Consider the following 26510-nt stretch of genomic DNA (forward strand, 5'->3'; position numbering starts at 1 on the left):
CCAATACATCCATTTATCATCTTTCCACACCTATTCTTTTTTTTTTTTTTGCGGTATGTGGGCCTCTCACTGTTGTGGCCTCTCCCGTTGCGCAGCACAGACTCCGGACGCACAGGCCCAGCGGCCATGGCTCACGGGCCCAGCCGCTCCGCGGCATGTGGGATCCTCCCAGACCAGGGCACGAACCCGTTTCCCCTGCATCGGCAGGTGGACTCTCAACCACTGCGCCACCAGGGAAGCCCCACACCTATTCTTGATATGTGTAAATTTTACTTGGAAGATTCTTAAGAGATCTGTCATAATAAAAATTACCTTTCATGATTAAATCTTTTATTTCTTCCAGGGTGGAAAAAGGAAGGAAATTAACATTCACTAACTACCTACTAAGCACTATATACACTACCTTATTCAAACCCAAAAGGGAATATTATTGAAATAGCCCCTGCCTCTGTTACCATCAGAGAACTTTTAAGAGGGGAAATGACTGTATAGGAAGGAATTCTTAATCTGAGATCCATAAATAGCATATTAATTCACCCACTCATTCATTCACTTACACAACACATTTCTACTGAGAAACTACTATAGGTCCAAGAATTATTCCAAGTACCTGGAATACAGTGGTGAACAAAAGAGATAAAAATCCCTACTCTCACAAAGCTTACATTTCAGTAGAGAGGAAACAAATAATAAACATAATAATAAGTAAAATATATAAAGCATGTTAAATAGTAAGTACTGTGGCTAATGTAAAGCAGGAAAGGGGGAAAGGGAGTGCTGGAGGTGGGAGAATTCAAATTCCAAAGAGTGACGAGGGAGGGTCTTGCTGAGAAGAAGACAGGAATAGTGATGAGGTGGCCGTGTGGATTAGGGAAGAGTATTCTAAGTAGAGGGAACTACACTTTGGACATTTATTCTTTATGTTGATGAAATGTTACCTTTTATAACGGTGTTTCCTTTTTATAGTTGAAGCTTGGGTCAGAACCCTCAATCTGAAGCTTCAGGGCTTGTTTAAGGCTTAATTCCGTCTCCGAGGAAGGATATCCTTCCAGCACTTCCTGATGCCCTCTATCCTGTACTGTTCGTGGGACTGAAACCCTACCAAGAAAAACCTGGTTGCTCTGAAGATGATAATTTGGATTTGTCATTATTCCGTTTCTCTTCTTCTGTTCCCCACTTTGTTGGTGAATAAGAAACTGCTGTTGCGATCGACCGATTTCTTGCTGAGCTGAAGGTATAATTTTGCACTGCGATTCTGCTGGCATCTGTTTAGATGGTGCACTAGTCCCAGATTTGGCTGTAGGTCCTCTTTTATCAAACTGGGTCATTTCATATTCTAGAACCTTTGGCTGTGAAGAATTATTTTGTTTAGCTTTTTTCCCAGCTGACCCAGATTTGTTGGCATTTTCTGATTTCCCCCCTTTATTTGTTTTAGTTGACTTCAAACTGGGCTTTACTTGACTCCACTCAAACTCACTGCTCGGTGAATGATGGCTCTGTCCCAAGGACTGTGTTGTGGAAGACGGGGAAACAATTGACTGTCGACTTCTACTGCGTGGCAACGAATGCTGCTGAATTTGTTCTGTAAATGACAAGCTGTGAAAGCTGTCAATTGGCACTGTTTGAGCCGTTGCTGTAGATGAAGTAGTTCTCAAAGATGAATTTTTTGAGCTTTTCAGGGAATTATTTGACAATGACGACTTCTGCCGATCAACTGTCGAGTCTGGTGATTCGGAAGGAGAACTGAATGCGTGAGCTGGCCCATTCGGTAACCCGCGCAGTGAAGGCTGCATGTCCCCTCCACCAGTACTGCCAGAGCTATTTGATTTAATTGTTAATGACTGCATTTTTGAAGACACTGACTGTAGAGGCTTTTGCTCCATTGTGTGGACAGGGGATGGAGAACAGCCATTCAAACTGGATGCACCATATTTTTCTAATAATTTAATTATTTGAGAATGTCCATTTTTGGCTGCAACACGCATAGCAGTGCGTCCAAATTGATCAGCATGGTTTGGATCAGCACCGTGCTCTAATAAAACCTGCACAACATCAATGTGCCCTTCCTGGGCTGCAATGCAGAGCGCAGTTGCACCTTGATTACAGGTATCGTCCACCATGGCGCCATGCTCAATCAGAAGCTGGACCACTTTTACATGGCCTTGCCAGGCTGCAGACTGCAGAGCAGAGCGCTTTTCATTGTCTGCAGCGTTGACGTCAGCATGGTAGGTGATCAGAACTTGCACCATTTCCAAATGGCCTTGCCAGCAGGAAACATGAAGTGCTGTCCTTCCTTCAGCATCACTTGCTTCTACATTTGCATCATTTTCTAAAAAATATTCAGCCATTGTAAGTTGGTTTTCTAAGGCCAAAATATAAAGTGTAGGCCTACCATCAGCATCTTTGTAGTTCACATCAGCTCCGTGGCTAAAAAGTAATTCAACAATGTCCCTGTGTCCTTCTAATGCAGCAACCCGCAGTGCATTTCTTCCATCATAACCTCTGTGATCAATGTTGGATTTGTTTTCCAATAATACTTGAACACAATCATAATGACCCTCTTGCGAAGCTAATATGAAAGGTATCCGCCCATCATTATCGATTTCATTTGTTCTAGCACCTTGTTCAATAAGTGCTTCACATATTAATCTGTGACCTTCAAAAGCTGCCATGTGCAAAGGTGTCCATCCAGCATCATCCCTATGATTTTCATCTAACCCCCTATCCAGTAGAGTACGTACAACTTCAACATTTCCTTGGGCTGAAGCTATGCTGAGGACTGTCCTCCCTTCACTATCAATGCTGTCCACAGCTGCACCCCAAAACAGAAGTGTGTTTACAACTGAAGCATGACCCATAGAAGCTGCTGCTAACAGGGGTGTACGACCATTGTTATCTGTGTGGTCGACATCTGCTCCCCCTTCTAGAAGCAAGTCAACCACATCGACGTGTCCTTCATAGGCAGCCACCAGCAGCGGAGTCATACCATCTTTATCACAATGATCCACTTCAGCACCTCGATCGATTAAAAGGCTAACAACCGATGCATGTCCTTTACTTGCAGGAACACAAAGTGCAGCCACAGAGAGTGCAGTCCTGCCATCGACATCCTCGTGATTCACTTCTGCTCCATGGTCCAGTAGGTGTTCCACAATCTCTCTATGTCCCATGTAGGCTGCTGCTATCAAAGCAGTTCGACCTTCATTATCAGCTTTGTTGACTTCAGCACCATGTTGTAGCAAGTTAAGTACAATATCCTCATGTCCTCCCCAGGCTGCTGCTCTCAAAGCTGTTCGGCTATCAGCATCTGCACAATCCACTTTGACGCCAGCATATAGTAGTGCAGAAACGACCTCAGTATGACCACCCCAAGCAGCGGATCTTAATGCTGTCCAGCCATCCTGATCAGTATGATTAATATTTGCTCCACAACCAATCAAACAATTAACCACCTTGGTATGTCCTTGTCTAGCAGCTAGGGTAAGTGGTGTGTGCCCATGAGCATCTTCTATCTCTAAATCTGCTCCCCTAGAGACGAGTAAATTCACTACATCAAGGTTGCCACTGTAAGCAGCATTAGCCAGTAATGTTCTCCCATTTGAATCACACTGATTTACTGATGCTCCATTATCTAATAATGTCCGAATGGAATCCTCTCTTTCTAAGGCTTGTCGGACTATGCATGATGTGCGATCATCTTCACTGTTGACATGAGCACCAGCTTTCACCAACAGCTGTAGCACTTCTTGCTCCTTGGGTATTAGTGTAGACAGGGAGTCTCTGACAGGTGTACCATTCCATATCATCCACAGAGCTAACTCAGCTGTCTCTAACTGTAAGTTTGAATTAATTAAGTGCAATGCAAATTCTTGTGCTTCCAATGGTGTTAAATTCTTGGCTTGACAGGTATAACTCATAGCCAACATTCGGTGTCCTTCTGCTGCATTACATAAATACTTCTGAGTGCAGTGTTTCACGTCCAGAAGCCACTCTGCAAAACTATAGTGAAACAGTATTTTAGTGTCTCCTAGTCCATCAACAAGAAGTTTGGAGAGGACATCTAACTTGCGCTGAAAGTCTTCCAAGCTTAATGACATACTTTTGGTCCATACTGCATGATATAATTCCGTTATGGTCAGAGGTCGGCAGGCTGCAAGAATCACATTCAAAATAGGCTGAACCTTTGCAAACTGTTTTCTTACAAAAAGTCTCTGACACAGCCAGAGATACAGACCATTTAGAGTTCCTGGGATGTCACGAATCTCTCTTAACATAATAAAATTTTCTACAACTCCATCGAGAACTCGTTCTAGATAAAGAAAACATCCGCTGCTCTTAATGTGCAGTTGATTTAACATCTCTGCAGTTTCTTTTGTGAGGTGTTGTCGCAAAGCTTCTTCTTGATCTAAGCGATGAAGAATGTACTGTTGAACATCCTTAACGATATATGCCTTCCGAAGGTCATCTAAACTTATTTTTCGAAAACCTAAGGACAAAAAAGTAGATGTCAATTGAAAATGATTATCAAAGTTGCCACATATTCAAAGAGAATGTCTTCAACATGTGACAAACTGAGAAGCAAATAAATCAATAATAAGTCAATTGATACTAATAAACCAGTCAATAGATACCTAGAAGTATATGAGTCAGTTTTCTTTTCCTTCTGGAAAAACACACTGATGGTAGATAAACGATTTCATTTTTCTATCCACAAATGGAACTATTTCTTATTCGTTTAGTGGCTCAGTGCTCCTCTCAACTTCCATGATAAGAGTTACTAAATGAGCATTAGACATCTTACATACATAGCCAAGAACATCGGGAAGATTTTCTGATCCCCCAAATGATTAGGAAAAAAAGTTGCAGGAGACATAAATAAGGTTTGTTTGTTTTTATAAGCTGATCTTTTCCATGTGCAAAATTTACATATTTCTATCCACATAACTGAAGGTACACTAGTCTTAATTATGTAATTGAATATTTGCATACAGTTAGAATATCACCTGTCACTGCCTTTAAATTACATTATTTTACATGTTACCAAATTAAAATAATTAAATCTTAGATTGTCAATAAACAGCTTGAATCTGAAGATGCAACTTGGTCAAATTATGCTAACAAAATTTCAGCACTGTGAAAATAAAGCAACTTAATAAACTTCAAACCAACCTAAAACCATACTAGTTACAGCTATTCAAAACTCACTTTAAGTTCTTTAAAGGAAACCACATCATTTTCCGAAGGGAGATGATGTCCTGTTTTATAGACATGGATATATTAGACAACTGTGTAATTCATCTTCCAGAAGAAAAAAACTGCTAAGTGAATGAATTCTCTTAAGAGGAATAAATCTAGAAATTCAGCAAAGAATAGTGATGGTCAATTAATACTGAGTAAAGTACTCTTACTCAATTGAATAAAACAAATGTATATATCACCTACTATATGCCAGGTACTATGTGAGGAAATGAGACTTTCACTTTGTGGTGAGAAGTCAGTGAGGACCAAGGCAGATCCGCATTCTGAAAGACTATGCTAACATCACTAAAGACGAAGTCAGGTGGCAAAACCTCTTATAGAGGCTGTGATAAAGTCTACATAAGAATCATTAGGACTTCACTAGTGATGCAGTGGCTAAGAATCCGCCTGCCAATGCAGGGGACACGGGTTCGAGCCCTGGTCCGGGAAGATCCCACATGTCGTGGAGCAACTAAGCTCATGCACCACAACTACTGAGCCTGCGCTCTAGAGCCCATGTGCCACAACTACTGAAGCCCGCGCACCTAGAGCCCGTGCTCCACAACAAGAGAAGCCACCGCAATGAGAAGCCCATGCACTGCAACGAAGAGTAGCCCCCACTCACCACAACTAGAGAAAGCCCACACACAGCAATGAAGACCCAATGCAGACAATAAATAAATAAATAAATAAATAAATAAATAAATAAATATTTTTTTTAAAAAGTGGTGGTGGTGGTGGGATGAATTTGGAGATTGGGACTGACATATATACACTAATATGTATAAAACAGATAAGTAGGGCTTCCCTGGTGGTGCAGTGGTTGAGAGTCCGCCTGCCGATGCAGGGAACACAGGTTTGTGCCCTGGTCCAGGAAGATCCCACATGCCGTGGAGCGGCTAGGCCCATGAACCATGGCCACTGAGCCTGCACGTCCGGAGCCTGTGCTCCGCAACGGGAGAGGCCACAACAGTGAGAGGCCCGCGTATCGCAAACAAACAAACAAACAAACAAACAAAAACCAGATAACTAATAAGAACCTGCTGTATAAAAACATAATAATAAAATAAAATTCAGAAAACAAAAAAGAATCACTGAAAACCTCAATAACCAAAGCAGTAGCAGCAACAGATAAAAATAAAAGTTGGATCTGGAAATTACTAATAAGAGCTAGATTGCATAGAGCTTAGTAAGTGTGGAGAAGGAAAGAGAACAGGAGTCAAAGTTGACATTCATTTGTGGTGTGGCCAAAAGCATGGAAAAAGAGACCACTAAAGGACAAATAACAGGTTTGGAGAGAAAGTTGATAAATTCAGTTTTGTGACACTAATCTTGAATTACTTAGATGAAATGGACAGATTTACTGAAAAACACAACCTACCAAGAATGACACATGAAGAAATAACAAATTTGCATACCTCTAAATCTATATAAAATGGAATCTGTAATTATATATATTTACATACATTCAATTGATTGATTAAACATATAACTGATTAGTCTCAACAGAATTAATATCAAATGATAAATTTTAATTACAAAAAAAGACACTCCTTATCTGAAGAATTCAAAACATGCCTAGAAGTGTATAACATTCTAGATTTATCAGTGATATAAGATAACTTGCCTCCAAACCTTTTTTGTGTGTTCATTTGCTTTTGACTTTATAAATTCATTAAAACAATTTAAGCTGGAAAACACCTGGCATGTTGCTAATAAAAAGGATTTTAAAAAATAATAACTACCGGGGCTTCCCTGGTGGCGCAGTGGTTGGGAGTCCGCCTGCCGATGCAGGGGACACGGGTTCGTGCCCCGGTCCGGGAAGATCCCACATGCCGCGGAGCGGCTGGGCCCGTGAGCCATGGCCGCTGGGCCTGTGTGTCCGGAGCCTGTGCTCCGCAACGGGAGAGGCCACAACAGTGAGAGGCCCACATACCGCAAAAAAAAAAAAATAATAATAATAATAACTACCGCCTTACATTCTACAGTGTTTTAAAGTTTCCAAAGTGATCTTGTAGATAATGATTGGCATGAAAGATCATATTGCCTATTATGAATAAATATCTGTAATTTAAACCTACGTAACTAAGATATCATGATTGAAACTTGAGGTAATTAAGACAGAATCTAGGCTAACCCTCCACAGTAACAGGTTTGGTTCTTGGTTTGGTTCTAAAAGAAATATAAGAGATCAACATTTATTGAGAGTCAATTATTTTTAAAGCAGCACTTCCAGTACTTATCATACATAACACTTCTTCTTATGTCAAGCCTGTGAGATAAGTTGCCCCTGCCAATTCTAATTTGGAATGCATACATCTCAATTCAAAATCCATATATTTCATTAAAATATCAGTAGAAAGCAGAAACACGTAGGACATAAGGAACGCTGAAACAATTTTTTAATGAGTGAAAAAATTGCTATGTTCATGGACAGAAGAAAAGCATATTTTAAATGTCAAACTTTTCCTAAATTTTAACTAAATGTAATAATTTTTTGTTTACATCATTAGTAGTTATAATTTTTAAAAAGCTGTTCAAGTCAATCTAGTGGAATAAAAGTAAAAACACATATTTTAGAATAATATTGATAGCAAGGATGACTAGGAAGTAACCGTACAAGAAAATTTAAAATAGTAAACCAATGTGACAGTTGCATAAAAATGCCAACAGACAGTTTAGAAGAGCAGACAGATGGTTCAGAAATACATCAATAACACACACACACACACACATATATGCACATATGCCTACACTTAAGATAAAAGAAGCACTGACAACTAGTGGCACAGGGAGTTAATAAACAGTGCTGAGAAGATCTGTGATTTGATAAAGTATCCAGATAAGAGTCTTATTTCACACCATTTGGTAGAATATATACTATAAGGATAAAAATCACTAAATGTAAAAATAAGAATATACAATAGTAAAGGACAATACATTAGAGTGAATATAGGGACTTCAAAAGAATTACTACAGTTTTAAAAAGCTGAAGAAAATAGTTGCAGAGAATAAAAAAATATGAAATAAAAGCCCTCTTAATAATCAATAAGAATATCACTAACTTCCTGGAGGAAACCTAGGTAAAGGTGAGAAAGTAATAATACAAAGGAAAAAAAAGAGACAAATTGATAAATTAAGCATAAGGGGGAAGAATTCAATAGTAAATAAGAAGTATAAATAAAAACGAGATACTATTTTTCACACACTAAATCTGCAAATATGAAAATATATAATTCAATACTGGTGGAAGTCCCAAGAAACCAACACTCTCAGGTAGAAATATATGACATATATCTTTCTGGAAAGCAACTTGAAAATATGTATTCATAACTTTAGTAATATTCTTCAACGTTTACTCCCAAATTCCAAACCTATCATCAACAGAGATGTGATCTGATGCTTATTACAGCTCAGCATTTTTTTTTTTTTTTTTTTTTGCGGTACGCGGGCCTCTCACTGCTGTGGCCTCTCCCATTGCGGAGCACAGGCTCCAAATGCGCAGGCTTAGTGGCCATGGCTCATGGGCCCAGCCACTCCGTGGCATGTGGGATCTTCCCAGACAGGGGCACGAACCCTTGTCCCCTGCATCGGCAGGCGGACTCTCAACCACTGCGCCACCAGGAAAGCCCCAGCTCAGCATTTTTAATAATCAACAACATTTTAGAAGGAGGAGTATGGTAAGGGAACAAGACCACATTCGGTTCCTCCTTATTCCTTCTTGGTTCACTGCTTCTTCCACCAAGACATAGTTCAAAGAAACACAAATTCATTTATTTGCTTTGTTCCAAGCTCTGATCTAGATGTTGAGGAGATACAGTGGTGGACAAGACAAGCAAATTTCCTGGTCTTATGGAGGCTGTATCTTAGTGGAGGAGACACCCAAGTAAGAAAACAAATGTAAAATGTAAACAATTTTAAACAGTAATAAGACATAGGAAGAAAAATGTGTGACTAAGTAGTTGAGGTGGCAAAAATAGAAATCGGATAGAAAAGCATGGAGAAGCCTGCAGGAGACTGGTATTTGAGAAGAGATCGAAATGTTAAGATAGTAAGAAGTTCAGGAGAAGGTCATTCCAGTCAGAGGGAACACCAAGCGCAAGCCCCTAAAGCCGAAAATGCAGATCTGAAAATAACAAATGTGAACTGATGAAAATATATAGAAAAGGGGAAATCTCATGTGTTGCTGGCAGGAGCATAAATTATTTCAAGCACACCAGATAGCAATTTGGCAAAATTAACTAAAGCTCAAAATGTACACACTCTATTCTCTAGTAATTCTGTCTAGGTTTGTAATGTAAACCTTTAGCACACGTGCACGAGATGTGTTCGAGTACGTTCATGAAGCATTTTTTGTAATAATGAAAAACTGAAATAATTAAATGTCCATGAATAGGATAATGGAAAAACTGGAGATTTATTCATGGGAAGGAATAATATACAGCAGTTAAAACCAATGAACTGGGTTTATAAGTAGTAATAGGAATAGGGCTCAAAAACAGTGTTATAAAACAAAAGTATATAGTGATAATAATAGCAGCAATACACTTACGAAGCACTTATTATGTACTAGGCATTACTCTAAGTGCTTCACATGTAACTTGTCATTTAGACTCACAAAAACTCTGTGGGGAAAGTAATAGGAATGTGTAATCCTCATTTTATAGATAAGGGCACTGAGCCACAGGTCATATTGGTAAGCTGCATAAGGTCACATAGCCAGTAAATGGGAATAGCTAGGATGGTGTATGCAGTGTTTCATTTATGTGAACTCTAAAAATATACAGAATACAAATATGAATTGAAAGGACAGAAAATAAACTAATAATACTGGTTGTCTCAAATGAAGAAGGGAAAGAAATGGGATGACATAGACCAAAAGGGGCTTTAACTTTATCTGGACCTGACATACTAAGAGCTACATTAAGTATTAGCTGTTATCCTGTTAATCCCCCAACTTTTATCAACTAGATTTTCAATAACAACAGAACAGAATAGTATAATGGAAATCAAATCAAAAGTGCTGTTACTAGTGGCAAGGGAATCTAAAAGAGGGAATAAATCTGGTTAAGGAAACCATTTTAACAAATCAGTAGGGTTTCACCATTCTGTAAAATGTATAGAACTATTTACAAGTGATATGGCTAATTAACCAATAACTTAATTATCTCTCCAATTACACTATAAATTCTGTGAGTGGTCCTTGTTTTATGCTCCTTTTACTTCCCATAGCACAAAGAAAAAAAGGGCTTTACATAATTTAATAGGAGTAATCACAACTTTATTGTGGGAGTAAAAAAGTAGAGTCAGGAAACAAGAAAAGTAAAGGAAGAAAAAAACCTGATCAGGTACTTCTATACATTGTATAGACTGTTTTCTCACACATCAGAAAAGGGTTAAAAAAAGGATCTACTTCAAGAGGTATCCTAAATGGCTGTTGACTCTGTCTCTCCTCTTAAACCAGGAAAAACGTCTTAGAGAAACTGCCACTGATTTTTAAATAGGCATATTCACTACTCAGTCTATTTAGAAGAAATATCATAAGCTGATGAGGACACATCAGCATAAAAAATACAGCCCTGCAGATATAAAGCAGCTAATATGGCATGAAATACTCGTAACCTTTACCAAAGATGTTAGATAAAGAATCTTGAAAAAAAAAGGTACTATTAAATGATCTTGAAATATTCTATGGCTTGTTTTTAATACAACTTTTAAAAAGCACACTTGAAAACAGCTGGTAGAACAGATAGAACAGCTGACAGAATAGCAGAAGCAATGACCAGATTTTCAAATGAGTACTCTCCTCTAAGAAAGAAACACATGTATTATTTAGTTCATCAATGAAAAACATTTGAAGATGGCAGGAATTATGCTTACCGGTAAACATTTTAGTAACAGCTTTGCTCTGTTTCCGGGCAGAACAGAGAAGTAATAGCCATGGTGGAAAGAACTCGTGGTGACCAGCTAAAAGCTCTGCCACAGTCCCAGATAAGCTGGTAGACGTCTGTTCACCTTCGGTAACATTACACCCTTCATCCACAGAATCCACAAGCAGATAGAGGCTTTGCTGGGGAGGCTTCATTCCCAAAAGAGGGAGCAGGACACACCTGTAAAACACATCCATATGAGCATTTTGAATGTTATTGGCTATGATATTAAGGTTTATTATCCAAACACTAGAATTACAGGTTATAAATATTGTTTTAAGAAAAAAATTAATGTTTTAGAATAAAACTATTGTACAAGTTTCAATTCCTTACTTTAACGAGAATACTGGTCTTAAATAGTTCACATTTCCAGTAACAACATTTTCCACAATAAAGTGTGTGTGTGTGTGTGTGTATTATTGATTCAGCATTCTTAAGAAGGGCAGTAGGAACCTGAAACAAGATTTCACTATTCCTTTCCTGAAATTTTTATCAATAATAAAAGCTTGAATTCTTTATCACAAAGCTAAAAATGTATTGGAAAGGAAAAAGAAACTGGGGATCACTTCAGCAATAGAAAAGATATCAAGAGTTCTCTAGAATTTAGAAGATTTTATCATCATGTCTCTCACAAAATGACTGCACTTCATCTAGTTTGTCATACACAAGTTTTATTTTAAAAGACTTTTCAAAGATAAACTACAGTCTAGATTCCATTTGATGTATGTTCAAATTTCAATGTAAAGAATAAATTATTAGGTTTAACCCCAACACATTTCCTACTCAGATAAGTTATACTGAAGTTGAATGCAACTTTTTCATAACTGAAACAATACTCATTCATTTCCAACAAATATTTACATGAGCATTCTATATGCTGAATGAGGTACTGAAAGATACAACGGTGAAGAGGACAGAATCCATCTAATTACGAACACCAGAAATGTACAGATTACCCTTTCTACAACTCTCTTCTTAATCTTTCAATCCTGATAGCAACCAAGATCCAATGTATCACTAAGTCCTGTCAATGCTTCTTTATAAAAGTCTTCAAACCCAACCTGGTCTGTATCATCACCCTACTCCAAACTGCCGTCGTCTCGTTCACCCGGGAACCACACTAATCTACGTGCCTCCAGCCACTCCCCCCAGAGCTCCTACTGCAGCAAATCAAACTTTTCACAATGTTCCCCCAGACATACTAGCTTTTTCCATGACTTTTACTAGATACAATTACACAAGGGCCTTTTGGTTTGCAGTCTCCTCTGCCTGGTCTGGGCTTCCCTTCTCTCCTTATGTAATTAACTCCTCCTTGGTCTTCAATGGTAAGCTTGAGAGTCACTTTCTCAAAACCGAGACCCTATAATATGCTTTCACAACATCAAGTATTTCTCTTTCACAGCATTATCAAGTTTGTAATGTTAAACTTACTCACTTAATGTCGTTAATTCTTATTTCTCTCTTTAGAGGTTAAGCATCAAAAGAATGGGGACTATGTCAGTCTTGCTCATGAGTATAACCCCAGAACCTAGCATAGTGCTATACCCATAGGAGGTCCTAAGTAAAGACTTCACACTGTTGTAGCCTAGACTGGAAAACAAATAACTTCAATGTAGGCTGCTCAGTGCTACCAAAAAAAGCAGTAAAATTACTAACACAGTGGATAAGAAATGATCAACTCAAGGGAAGTAGATAAGAAAGGAAGAAAATGTCAGAGAAACATTCAAATATTAGGTGCTCAAGATGAGCTAAGTTTTGAAGGATCAATTAAAATTCTCCAGGAATAGTAATAAATTTTCAATAAATTTTACAATAAAGGCAAGGCAGGGCCATCCTGGCAGAAGGAATGTTATAAATTTAGGAAAATTTCCTTTATTGTACCTTATGTATATAGTTCCTCTACTATGAGAACAAAGAAGGTTGACGTAAAATCAGTGTTATATATTTACCTACGTATATAGTACATATACACATATACCGTATATATATATATATATTTATATATATAGTACATATAAAATATACTATCATAATATACTATAGTAATATCCTATAATCAGTGCCACTTGAGAGAGACCATAACCTTAACTACTTTTTTTTATTAATTTTATTAATTTATTTATTTGTGGCTGTGTTGGGTCTTCGTCGCTGTGCGAGTTTTCTCTAGTTGCGGCAAGTGGGGGCTACTCTTCATTGCGGTGCGTGGGCTTCTCATTGCAGTGGCTTCTCTTGTGGAGCACGGGCTCTAGGCGTGCAGGCTTCAGTAGTTGTGGCATGTGGGCTCAGTGGTTGTGGCTCATGGGCTCTAGAGCACAAGCTCAGTAGTTGTGGTACACGGGCTTAGTTGCTCCACAGCATGTGGGATCCTCCTGGACCAGGGCTCGAACCCGTGTCCCCTACATTGGCAGGCGGATTCTTAACCACTGCGCCACCAAGGGAGCCCCCACCTAACCTATTTTTGATCAGGATAGGGTAGGGGGAGAGGTCAGCAAAGTTAGGAGAGGAGCTTAGTCAGGAGAAAGTTCTAGAGTAAGGCAACAGACACAGGAAAAAAAAATCTAGTTAAGGCAATAGGACATGCACAGGCTGGGGGAAGAGAAAGACCAGTGAACAACATACCGAAGAAAATTACTGAAAGAGTAAATGCTGGGCCTTACAAACTTTATTTTGAAATGTGAACTCTGACCTAAGGGTACTAAGGAGCCAGTGAAGTACTTTAAGCACGGAACTGATATGTTTATATCTGTGTTTAGAATGATAAACTGGCTACAGTTGAAGGAAAGCCTGAAACAGAGTAAGTCTAGAAGGAAAGAGTGTGATAGGAGGCCACTGCTCAGAATTTAAGGGAAAAAAAGAAAAAACAATCTCCATCCTGAACTACCGTTACCAAGGCCATCACTGCTAACTTTAATTCAGTGCTTTATTGCATTTAAGTACTTCACATTCGCATCAACTCACTTGATTCTCACATTAAGTTTTTAAGATGGGTACTACTGTAATACCCATTTCCAGATGAGGAAAACAAGGCACACGAGGAGAAGTCACTTATCCAAAGCTCAAGGAAGGGACTGAAGTTCAGGGTCTGGCTCTAGAACCTACACAAGGGTAGACCATTCAGCCTGGTTTGCCTAGGACTTTACCAGTTCTAAGTGTTGAAAACCAGCCATTCCTCCTCCCTGTCCATGCCCCCCATGCCCCACTCCTGGGCAAACCAGGATGGTCAGTCACCCCCTAGTCGACACTCTTATCCACGACGGTCTACTGTCTATCTAAAACCAATGTTATAAATAAGGTAGTAAGCAGCAAGGTCAGAATAAAGTAGACAGATCTGAGGGAAACTTGGTGGGTGAAATTGATGGGAATTGATGATTATTTCCGTCTTTTGCTTACTCCAGGTTGTGTGTTCTTCTTTTCCTAGTTCCTTATAATACAAACTGAAATCATTGTTTCATACTTCTAATATAATCCTTTAATGTCATGAATTTCCCTCAAGTATTTTTCACTATCATCCAATTCAAAATAATTTCCCTTTGATTTCTTCTTTGAAAGAGGTTACTGAGAAGTGAATGGTATAGTTTTTAAATATTTGGGGGCCTCCCAGGTATTTCATGTTCCTGTGTTACCATTATTTAAATTCAATTGTGATCAGATAACATACTTTGTATAACTTGCACATATTTAAATTTATTAAGCGTTGTTCTATGGTCCAGAATGTCTAACTTAGTAAACGTGTGAGCATTTGAAAAGACCGTGTGTGCTATTGTTGGATGGACTGTTCTATAAATGTCCATTAGGTCAAGTGGTGATAGTGTTGTTCAATTGTTCTATATACAACTGACCCTTGAGCAACTTGGGGGTTAGGGGCACCGAGCCCCTGTGCAGTTAAAAATCAGCATACTCCTTAGAGGGGGTATGGAGAAAAGGGAACCCTCTTGCACTGTTGGTGGGAATGTAAATTGATACAGCCTCAATGGAGAACAGTATAGAGGTTCCTTAAAACACTAAAAATAGAATTACTATATGATCCAGCAATCCCACTACTGGGCATATACCCAGAGAAAACCATAATTCAAGGAGACACATGCACCCCAATGTTCATTGCAGCACTATTTACAATAGCCAGACAGGGAAGCAACCTAAATGCCCATCGACAGATGAATGGATAAAGAAGATGTGGTATATATATACAATGGAATATTACTCAGCCATTAAAAGGAATGAAATTGGGTCATTTGCAGAGACGTGGATGGATCTAGAGACTGTCATACAGAGTGAAGTAAGTCAGAAAGAGAAAAACAAATATCGTATATTAACGCACATACGTGGAACCTAGAAAAATGGTACAGATGAACCGGTTTGCAGGGCAGAAATAGAGACACAGACGTAGAGAACCAAACGTATGGACACCAAGGGGGGAAAGTGGCGGGGAGTGGGGGTGGTGGTGTGATGAATTGGGCAATTGGGATTGACATATATACACTAATATGTATAAAATGGATAACTGATAAGAACCTGCTGTATAAAAAAATAAATATAATAAAATTCAAAAAAAAATCAGCATACTGCTATCTCTGCCTCAAAAACAAAGGAACCCAAGGGCAGTAAGCTAAAACAGTCAGGTATGTATTTTTACATTTAAAAAAAATTAAGCTATATGTCTCTTTATATATATTTATCTTAGGTAACATATAATTAGATCTTGCATTTTTATCGAATCAGACAAACTGCATTTATATTAGGGTATTTACCATTTACATTTAATGTGATTATTCATATGATTCAGTTTAAATTTACTATATTCTTATACATACCATTTTAAAATATACAAGTATATCTTTAGGATATATTACTAGGATTAGAGTTGCTAGGTTAAGGGGCATATCTGTGTATATCTTCACAGATATTGTCAAAATACCCTCTAGAAATTATATAAACATACTCTCCCAACAGTTGCATAAGACTGCCTGTTTCCCTAGCCCCTCCATTATAGCAATTAATGTTATTTTCCAGATATGCAGAAAATGGCATCATTATGCTTTTAATTGACATTTCCTTATCATGAGGTCAATCTTATTTAAAAATGTCTAGGAGTTTTATTTCTTTTTCTTTAAACTGCGTCTTCATATCCTTTATCCATTTTCCAAAAGATTAATGTTTCTCTTTTTTGGAGAGTATTAAGAAAATGATTTTGTTGCTAATATTTTCCATAATTTGTCACTTTTCTTTTGACTTTTTAAGGGTTTTTTGAAATGTACAATTTCTCTTTTTTTCTTTTATATAACATATCAGTCTTTTTTCTTTTATGAATTCTGAGTTTTATATGTTAACACATCACTCTTTTTTCTTTTATGAATTCTGAGTTTTATATGTTTCATTTCTGAGGGGACTTCCCTTCTCTAAAGGTTAAAAAAAACACTTCCTCATGTTTTCTTCAAAAGTTTTGAAAATTTATTTTTTAATCACATTAGTTTTGACATAAGATGTGAACTAGGTTTCCAATTTTTTCCCCACAAGGCTCCACAGTTATCCCCAAACTATTTACTAAATTATCTTTCTCTTATTGACTTGATTTGAAATATCTCTCTTTTCACAGAGTAAATCCCCATATATATTTTAGCTAAGTTTCATCTCATTCTGTTGTCTCACCATCTCTTTTCCAGGCACTTATATCTCTGCTTCATGCAACTGTTTAAGTCAGGCAATTGCTCATTAATTATGTTTTCATTTAAGACAATATGTTTGGCTACGGTTTTCTTTTTGTTCCATGGCAATATTTTTCTGGTGAGCATTTCTGATTTTTTTTTTTTGGGGGGGGGAGGAAGAGTAAAATGTAGAGCTTTATTGTGCCTTCAAACTTAAGTTGTTATTCACTTAAAATAGACTGTTAAAAATATAAGATTTTTTTTTACTAGATCTTTATTAGAATATAGTTGCTTTACAATACTGTGTTAGTTTCTGTTGCACAGCAAAGCAAATCAGCCATGTGCACACACATGTCGCCATATCCCCTCCCTCTTGAGCCTCCCTCCCATCCTCCCTATCTCACCCCTCTAGGTCGTCACAAAGCACCGAGCCAATTTCCACCAGCCAACTATTTTACATTCGGTAGTGTATATATGTCGATGCTACTCACTTCACCCCAGCTTCGCCCTCCCATCCCACATCCTCAAGTCCATTCTCTATGTCTACCTCTTTATTCCTGCCCTGCAACTAGGTTCATCAGTACCATTTTTTTTTTAATTCCATATATATGTGTTAGCGTATGGTATTTGTTTTTCTCTTTCTGACTTACTTCACTCTGTATGACAGACTCTAGGTCCATCCACCTCATTACAAATAACTCAATTTCATTTCTTTTTATGGCTGAGTAACATTCCATTGTATATATGTGCCTTCTTTATCCATTACCAAAACCAGAAAAAGATATCACAAAAAAAGAAAATTATAGACCAATATCACTGATGTACATAGATGCAAAAATCCTGAACAAAACACTAGCAAACAGAAGCCAACAGCACATTAAAAGGATCATACACCAGGATCAAGTGGGATTTATCCCAGGGATGCAAGGATTCTTCAATATATGCAAATCAATCAATGTGATACACCACATTAACAAATTAAGGAATAAAAACCACATGATCATCTCAATAGATGCAGAAAAAGCTTTTGACATAATTCAACACCCATTTATGATAAAAACTCTCCAGAAAATGGGCAATAGAGGGAACTACCTCAACATAATAAAGGCCATATATGACAAACCCACAGCAAGCATCATACTCAATGGTGAAAAACTAAAAGCATTTCCCCTAAGATCGGGAACAAGACAAGGATGTCCACTCTCACCACTCTTATTCAACATAGTTTTGGAAGTCCTAGTCTGGTGCTGTTTTTTAGACCCCTTCTCCCTACTGGTTTTGAGATATATTTTTACATATCTTGTGACAGCTCTTCAGTAAGATAACTTCTTTCTGGATCAGCAATTGCAGGTTAGTGTGTCCAGTGTCCAGGCTTCTAAGAATCTCCTTATGACTCAGAGTTATGGGCATGAACAACTTCTTTGTGCTTCTACTTCTCCCCAAACAATTAAGATGAGAAGCTGTGGGGATGTACACAAGGCCTTTCTCACCACAACCCCCTCGCCATTACCCCCAAATATCTGACTCTTGCACATAGCTCATCTGTGTGACTCATTCTTCCCAGCCCTCTTTGTTCTTCCTTTCTGCTTAACTGGGTCCAGGGAAACTTCTAGCATAAGTCTATAACCTGTCTCCGTGGTTTCAAATGAGGGTCTTTATGCTCTTGATGATGTTCAGGGTATACATTTATTTCAAAGAGTAAATGTTGTGTCAGTTTTGTCTGCATCTCAGTTTGGTATTAACTTCCACATTTATCTTGAGGCTGGGGTTTACAGGTCTCTCATAGTTTCACTTTCTTGCTATTAGACTATTTCCCAGGCCTTACTCAGTCATGTTAAAACCATGGCTTCAAAAATGTTGAGTAATTTTTTCTAGTCTTGACATCACCTCTAAACTCGAAACTGTCTGCTACCATCTCCATGTGGATGTCCTACAGGCATCTCAAATTTAACATGTTTAAAGAAGCATTCTCTAAATTTACCCCCCAAATAAGTTCCTCCCCATTTTTCCCATGTCAGTTAGTGGTATCCCATCACTCCCCTAGTTTCTTAAGTCAAAATCCTAGGACTAATTCCTGAGTCCTCCCTTTTATTCCAGCCACTGTCCCCCTTTCAGTCCTAACACCAACCTTTCCTCCAGTCAGGGCCTATGTACTTGGTACTCCCTCTGCCTAGAAAGCTCCCCCAGGCTGAACTTCTCTTCCTTCAAATTTCAACACAAAGTTTATCTCTGAAGAGGTTTTCCTTGGTCACCGTGTCTTAAATGGCCTTCCTCGTGTATTACCGTTCCTCTAACAACTCATCCTGTTTTCTTTGTAGTGTTGATCCCATCCTCAAAGTAATTTATTGCGTTATCTCATGTACCGCTTTCACTGTAAGGCTGGGGTGAAGCTCTTCCAATTCTGTGCTGCCTCCCCGGGATGGCGCCCGTCCTGTGCACTGCCAGATTCCCAGCACACAAAACCATTATTTGCACATCACAAACAGTAAAATCTGCTTCATTAATGAATGGTAATTAATAGGAAAATTGCTACTCTGAAACACTAGATAAAAAATTTTCTAGACTCAGAATTCCCATATTCAGTTTCCTTTCATTTATTCCATCAAAAGCACCATATGGGGATACCTACACCACCAAGTGACACACAGATCCACATCTCTACCAGATTACATTTTATCATTTTATAAATGGCAATCCCATCAAAGTATACACACACAAAGCAAGAGTGCTTTAGAAGTCTAAAACAGATTTTCCTCTGTTTGTGAATATATATGTATATATTATCTTCAAAATGAGATAATGTAATAGTATTAGATGATCACATTCATACAAAGATAACCACCATCTTTAAAAACAGCAGTGTGCCGCAGGGTTTTACCTTTGTAGATATATGTTATTAAATGTCTTACATTTCTTAGGTACATTATTAAAATTCAGGCAATATATATTACATTAATACTTTTATGAATTTAATTTAAAGTCCTTGAGCTAGCTTTCCCCCCATTTTCAATTCTATGTTAAAAATAAGCGCTGGCAGCATCATGCTTCTGTAGATGGCCTTCTGATTTTCAGGCAGAAAGGCAGCTAAAAGACCATTAGGGCAATTCTGAAATGAAATCCATTTTTTTTTTTAATACAGTGAATTTACTTACTGCCTCTTTCTCAAGAGGCTAATTAACTTTTAAAAGCTCCTATAAGTATTATAAGGAGTATACTCTTAGACAGATACAACATGTACAATAGTTTCTTAAGGTTTTCACTGTTGAACATTGAGTTTCATCTCATTCTCTGGCTCACTCCCTCAGGTGTAGAGAACTAGTTAAGAGTCTCCCTCCGAGTCTTACAACAAAATAAGCCAGGCAAACTGCAAGTTCAAGACTTTTCATGAACCTATGAGAGTGCTTAGGTCACAGGGCAACCAACTAGCCCAAAATCTAAGGTGACACAGACATCTGCAGGCAGACACAGAACGCAAGCACTTACTTACCTGGGGCAGATGCACCTGGACACTAGCAAACAAACTGAATAAAAAATAGGCAAAAGACCTGAACAGACACCTCACCAAAGAAGCTACAGATAGCAGGTAAGCATATGAAAAGAAGTTCAACATCATATGTCATTAGGGAATTGCAAATTAAGACAAGCTGTGACATATAAGTTAGAATGGCCAAAATCCAAGCGCTGACAACACCAAATACTGGCAAGGATGTGGAGCAACAGGAACTCTCATTCGTTGCTGGTGGAAATGCAAAATGGTATATAGCAAGTTTGGAAGACAGTTTGGCAGTTTCATAGAAAACTAAACATACTCTTCCCATACAAAACAGCAATTGTGTCCCTGGTATTTACCTAAATGAACTGAAAAAGTATGTACATGCAAACACCTGCACACATGGTGTATATAACTTCTTTATTCATAACTGCCAAACTTTGGAAGCAACCAAGATGTCCTTCAGTAGGTGAATGTTAATAAACTATGGTACATCCAGACAATGGAAAATCATTCAGCACTAAAAAGAAATGAGCTATCAGGCCATGAAAAGACATGGAGGAATCAAATGTATATTACCCAGTGAAAAAAGCCAATACGAAAAGGCTATATACTGTATGATTCTGATTGTCAAACATTCTTAAGGCAGAACTTTGGAAATGGTAAAAAGATCAGTGGTTGCCCAAGGTTACGAGGAGGGAGTGATGAATAAGCAGAGCATAGAGGATTTTTAGGGCAGTAAAACTACTGTGTATGATACAATGGTGGATACATGTTATTATATATTTCTTAAAACCCATAGGATGTACAACACCAAGGGAGAACGCTAATGTCAACTATGGACTTTGGGTGATAATGATGTGTCAATGCAGGTTCATCAGTTATAACAAGTGCACCACTGTGATGCAGGATGTCGATAGTGGAGGAGGCTGTGTGTGTGCAGGGATGGGAATAAATGGAAACTCTCTACATGTTCCCCTTAAGAGCAGTGAACCTAAAAAATAAAGTCTGTAAATTTAAAAAAAATAGTATGGTATTTGCAAAAGACAGACACATGAAAGTCTAGAAACAAACCAGTATAAATACAGGAAGCTGATTTTTCACAAAGTTGCAAAGGGAATTCAATTGAGAAAGGAAAGTTTTTTCAACCAAAAAAAAATTATACATAATATTACCAGATTACCCACTTTGAATTCTGCAGTCTAAAATCTCACTACTATCTGGTGAAATTTAGCATCAAAATATTATACATTTGAAGTTTACCTAGAAAGGTAATCCTAAATACCTAGCACTTTCCAAAACCATCTGGAAGTACAATGCTGACATACTGGCCCGTCATTTTATTAATGAAATGATTAAATTCTTTCGAAAGCCTATGCTTTAAAATAAATGTTTATTAAAAAGATGAGAAGTAGAAAAACTAAATCACTAATAATTCTTACTTAATATATCTTGTCTTAGGAAAACAAACACAGGTTTTACTTTTCTCTTTTTCTCCCGTTTCATTAAGATATATATTGGCATATTACATTGTATAAGTTTAAGGTATACAACACATATATGTACATATTGTAAAATGTCACCACAATAAGCTTAGTTAATATCCATCATCTCACAGTTAATATTTTTTTCCTTGTGATGAGAACTTTCAAAATCTAGTCTCCTAGCACCTTTCAAATATACAATACAGTATTGTTAACTATAGTTGCCATGCCGTACATTACACCTCTTATAACTGGAAGTTTGTACCTTTTGACCACCTTCACCTAATGCCCCCACCTCCTAACCCCTGCCTCTGGGAACTGCAAAGCTGATATCCATTTCAATGACTTGGGTTTTTTAGATTCCAAACACAAGTGAAATAATACAGCATTTGCCTTTCTATGTCTGACTTATTTCACTCAGCATAATGCCCTCAAGATCCATCCATGTTGCCAGAAATGACAGAATTTCCTTCTTTTACTATGGCTGAATTATGTGTATATATGCATATCAAAATTTCTTTATCAATTTATCTAAGTCAGTGGACACTTAGGTTGTTTCCCTATTTTCTTTTCTTAGGAATGAAATTACCCTCCAGTAAATTAAAGCATGTGAAAATGTGGAACAGGGTATAAGATATCTCAAACCAGTTAGGGATCAAATTTATATACTCAATAAAAAAAATCTAATAAGTACAATTGATAATTAAAATCAGGTCAGGAGCTTGGCCAAAATGTAGGGTAAAATTTCTCTCTAAACTTTGACCAAGATATTGTCCTAACTTCATGCTTTTATGCACTGTTTCCCCTTTGCTAAAATATAGCAGGGAATGATGGAATATAAAAACAAAATGAAATAAGAAAAACATAACCAGAGTCAAAAATAAAATAAACATTTCAAAGTATCAGAAACAGAAAAGAAGCATAATGCTGTGAGTGAACCGAAAACTTCAGCTTGTCAAACTAGTCTGCAATGGCAGCCTGGGGATTAGATGGTGGAAGAAAAAGGGGCGAGGTAGTAGTCCTGCCTCTACTAATAGGACTCAGACTCACTGTTTGAAACTAGGGGCTGGAACAGGGGCTCTCCTTATTACTAATGAAAGAAGGAAACAAAAAGCACAGACTACTGCCTAGGGCTATGGCTTTTAAGAAGCAGCAGGGAGGGCAAAAAATCAGCCTCCTTGGAGACAGGAACTGAACCTAAAATGATCATGGGTCAGTGACTAAATCTACAAAATCACTTGTATTGGCTTGGAGTGCGAGCTTCGTATCTCAATTATTGGCCCTCATCCTAGACTGCACTGAGGGTGGGGAGTGGTGGAGGCAGTTGGCAATCAGAGCAAGGAGAGCAGAGGTAGAAGTGGTGAACCAAACAGGAGAGTGAAAAAAAACATTACAAAATTTGTAGTGCTCAGAGAGAAAGCAGCAAACTCAACAATCGGAATACGTGTTCATGTCCAAATGAAAGTAACTTATAAAACTGCCAAAGAATGTAAAGAAAATGTAGTTGTGATATTCAGATAAATAAAAGAGGGAATAAAATCCATTTTTTAAAAAAAGGAATTATTTAACAAGCAAAGCCACAAATCAAATAAAACAGGAGAGAACCAGAGAAATCTTCCTCATAGGGACTTCCACTGCCAGACAAAATGCAGTAGGCCGCAGCAGCCCAAAACTCCCGCTGCAATAGCTAGAAAAAAAATGTTATCCGTTACAAAATTTACATTTTAAAATATATGAGAAAGCTGTTGAAGCAAGAGAACAAAATGAATTAGAACTCCAGAGGATGGGAGTTGATCCAAAATGAGCAAAACAAAAACAAAAAACCAAACCACCGGCTGCTTTCTCCTCAGGATACACTGATTTTAAGTATGGACTGAGAATCAGGCTTGGGCCACCCTGAGGGATTCTACCAGAGGAATAAAATCAGCACAACTTTCAGAGGTCAGCTATGTCTCTTTCAGAGAAAGTGCAAATCTGAGGTGTCCCTAACAAGAGGCTGATTTTCTCCAAGGTAAATTTGCTAAATTCTGGGTTGCATTTAAAAAGCTAGGGAACTAGGATGAGTGTGTCTAAAAGCCATCATGAAATCTCCCATAGTCTGTATGTTGAAGACAAAATTCTGCTAATGGGAGGGTACTTGCTTTAAACACAAAACCCATCCTCTTCAAGACACTTGTTAGAATTTGAAGGTATAAAGGGCAGGAAGTCAAAGGACTAAATAAATATTTCTTGGGGAAGAACTGAATTATCAAGTCCTTTTGGAACTCTCAATCAAAAGCTTAGAAGGTCCACACCAAAATAATAGGAATAAACTAGCAGTCTTACTAAGACTACAAAGGAGCCCCACACCCACCTCCATCCCTGATTATATCATCCCCTCACTCTCTCTGCCCAAATGAGAAAAACGAAAACCTTCTCTGATGAAAGATATTATCTGGAACTCTAGTCATTTAACACACTGTCTGACATACAATAAAAAATTATCAGACAGAAACAAGGCAGAAATACATGATTGGTAACCTAGAGGAAAAAGAGACAATAAATACAGACTTAAATAATCTAGATACTATTGTTAGCATGATATTCATGGATTAAGAGATTCAACACTGAATTAGGAGATATATTCATGGATTAGGAGATTCAACACTGAATTAGGAGATATATTTATGGGTTAGGAGATTCAACACTGCAAACAAGGTCAATTCCCACAAATTAATCTAAAGATTCTATGCAACCCTAATCAAAATCTCAGCCAGAATATTTGTACACTCAATCTCTCATGTGGCCTCCACTATACCCTCAAAAGAGAACAAGAGTGAAAAAACAAATACTGTGTTATGTGTTAGTATTATTCTAAAAATAATTTTGACCTTGCAGGGGCCTACACCACACTTGGAGAAATACTACACCATCCATGCCCCACTTGCCTAGATGATATTTTACACTTCGTTCTTCTCAAACCTCCATGATTTCCCTACTCCCCACATTCACTTGCAACTATTGACCTTGTTTCCTAGATAATAAAAAACTATTTAAATACGTATAAGTAACGTTTAATATAAAAATGTGTGCATGCAAACACACACACACACCCTTCTAGGCATATATAATTAGAAGAGAACTTCCACAAACTCACTGGAACATCTACTCTCCCAACCCACCTGCACGTATATCTACATACACTGCCTTCCCTCCTCTAACTATGGATGAACCATCTGTACTCCTATCCCATCCACTCTAATAACAGATCCTTCCTTATCATACCTTCTCAATGATTTATTTCCAGCACTTTACCCTTTCTCTCTCGAATCATCAATCTCATCTCTCCTTTATCACCCTCAAACACATATCCTTCTCCAGCTATTATTCAACTTTGCTGCTCCCCTTCTTTACAGCAAAATGCCTCAAAAATTCTGCCGATATTTACTGTCTATTTACTCCTCTCACTTACTCATGATCTTATTAAAATCAAGGTTTATTTTCCACTCCACCTATACCCAAAGACCTCCATGTTACTAAAATCAATCCTCAATTCAGCAAATACCTGACTTAGCTTATCACTTCCTCCTTCTAATGACACTGTCTTCACTTTGTCACCTGGCTTTCTGCTCCTTTCATACTAGCTACTTTTTCTTCATATATCCTCAACCTTTGATGTTGGAAGTACACTAAGGTTCAGATCTTGGATCTTCTCTCTTCTCTATTTACATTCATTCCTTACATAAGCTACTTAATGCTCTTAAATACCATATATATTCCATTGAAACCAAATTGATATATAGAGACAGCACCTCTCTGTTGAATCTAGCCTTGTAAATCTAACTGCTCACCTAACTTCAGACGTCTAATGCTGAACATATGCAAAGCGAAGCTTCTGACCTCAAACTCCACCTTGCTCCTGTTAGTCTTCTTCTTTTCAGTAAAAGACAACTCCATCCTTACAATTTCTCAAGCCAAGTATCTTAGAACCATCCTTTACTCCTCTATTTTTCTCATATTCCACCTTCCAATGTGCTATCAGGTCAATCTTAAAAATAATCAGGGCTTCCCTGGTGGCGCAGTGGTTGAGAGTCTGCCTGCAGATGCAGGGGACATGGGTTCGTGCCCCGGTCTGGGAAGATCCCACATGCCACGGAGCGGCTGGGCCCGTGAGCCATGGCCACTGAGCCTGCGCGTCTGGAGCCTGTGCTCCGCAATGGGACAGGCCACAATAGTGAGAAGGCCACGTACCGAAAAAAAAAATCAGAATACAACACTTCTCACCACCTCTACTGCTTCACCTTAGTCCAAGTACACTGTCTCTCACCTTGACTGCTGCACTGGCCACTTACTGGTTTCCTTGCTTCCACATTTACCACCCCAGTTCTCAACACAGTAGCTAGTGTGATCCTTTAAAATCATGTCATATGATGTTTCACTACTCTGCTTAAAAGACTTAATGGCTTCCAATCTCCTCAAAGTAAAAATGAATGTCCTTACAATGGCCTCCAAGTCCATATATTATGTGGCTCCTAACTACATCTCTACTTGTCTCATATACTCAACTACTTGCTCACTCTGTTCCAGCCACACAGGCTCCCCCTTGTTTCTCTTGGATAATATTAAGCCAACTCCCACCTCAAGACTTTGCACCTGATATATCCTCAGTCTGGATACTTCCTTCAGGATGCCCTAACCTCCTCTATATAAATAGCAACACTCCTCCCTCAACCTACTCAGCACATCA

At 38.1% G+C, this 26510-nt stretch overlaps 1 protein-coding gene across 5 annotated transcripts in view; it reads right to left on the bottom strand.

Moving 5' to 3' along the window:
• Nucleotides 1-26510, bottom strand: part of ANKRD50 (ankyrin repeat domain containing 50) — a 44411-nt gene that overhangs the window by 3913 nt on the left and 13988 nt on the right. For all 5 annotated transcript variants that reach the window (XM_081227999.1, XM_081227998.1, XM_081227995.1 and 2 more), the window contains 2 exons: nt 11119-11348; nt 939-4486 (listed from right to left, as the gene is read on the bottom strand). In XM_081227999.1, the coding sequence (XP_081084125.1) occupies nt 942-4486; nt 11119-11323 (3750 nt within the window). In that variant the 5' untranslated portion in view covers nt 11324-11348 and the 3' untranslated portion in view covers nt 939-941. The remainder of the gene's footprint in view (nt 1-938; nt 4487-11118; nt 11349-26510) is intronic.

The sequence above is a fragment of the Mesoplodon bidens genome, assembly GCF_964165515.1.
Source record: "Mesoplodon bidens genome assembly, chromosome: 1".
Classification (NCBI taxonomy): Eukaryota; Metazoa; Chordata; class Mammalia; order Artiodactyla; family Ziphiidae; genus Mesoplodon; species Mesoplodon bidens.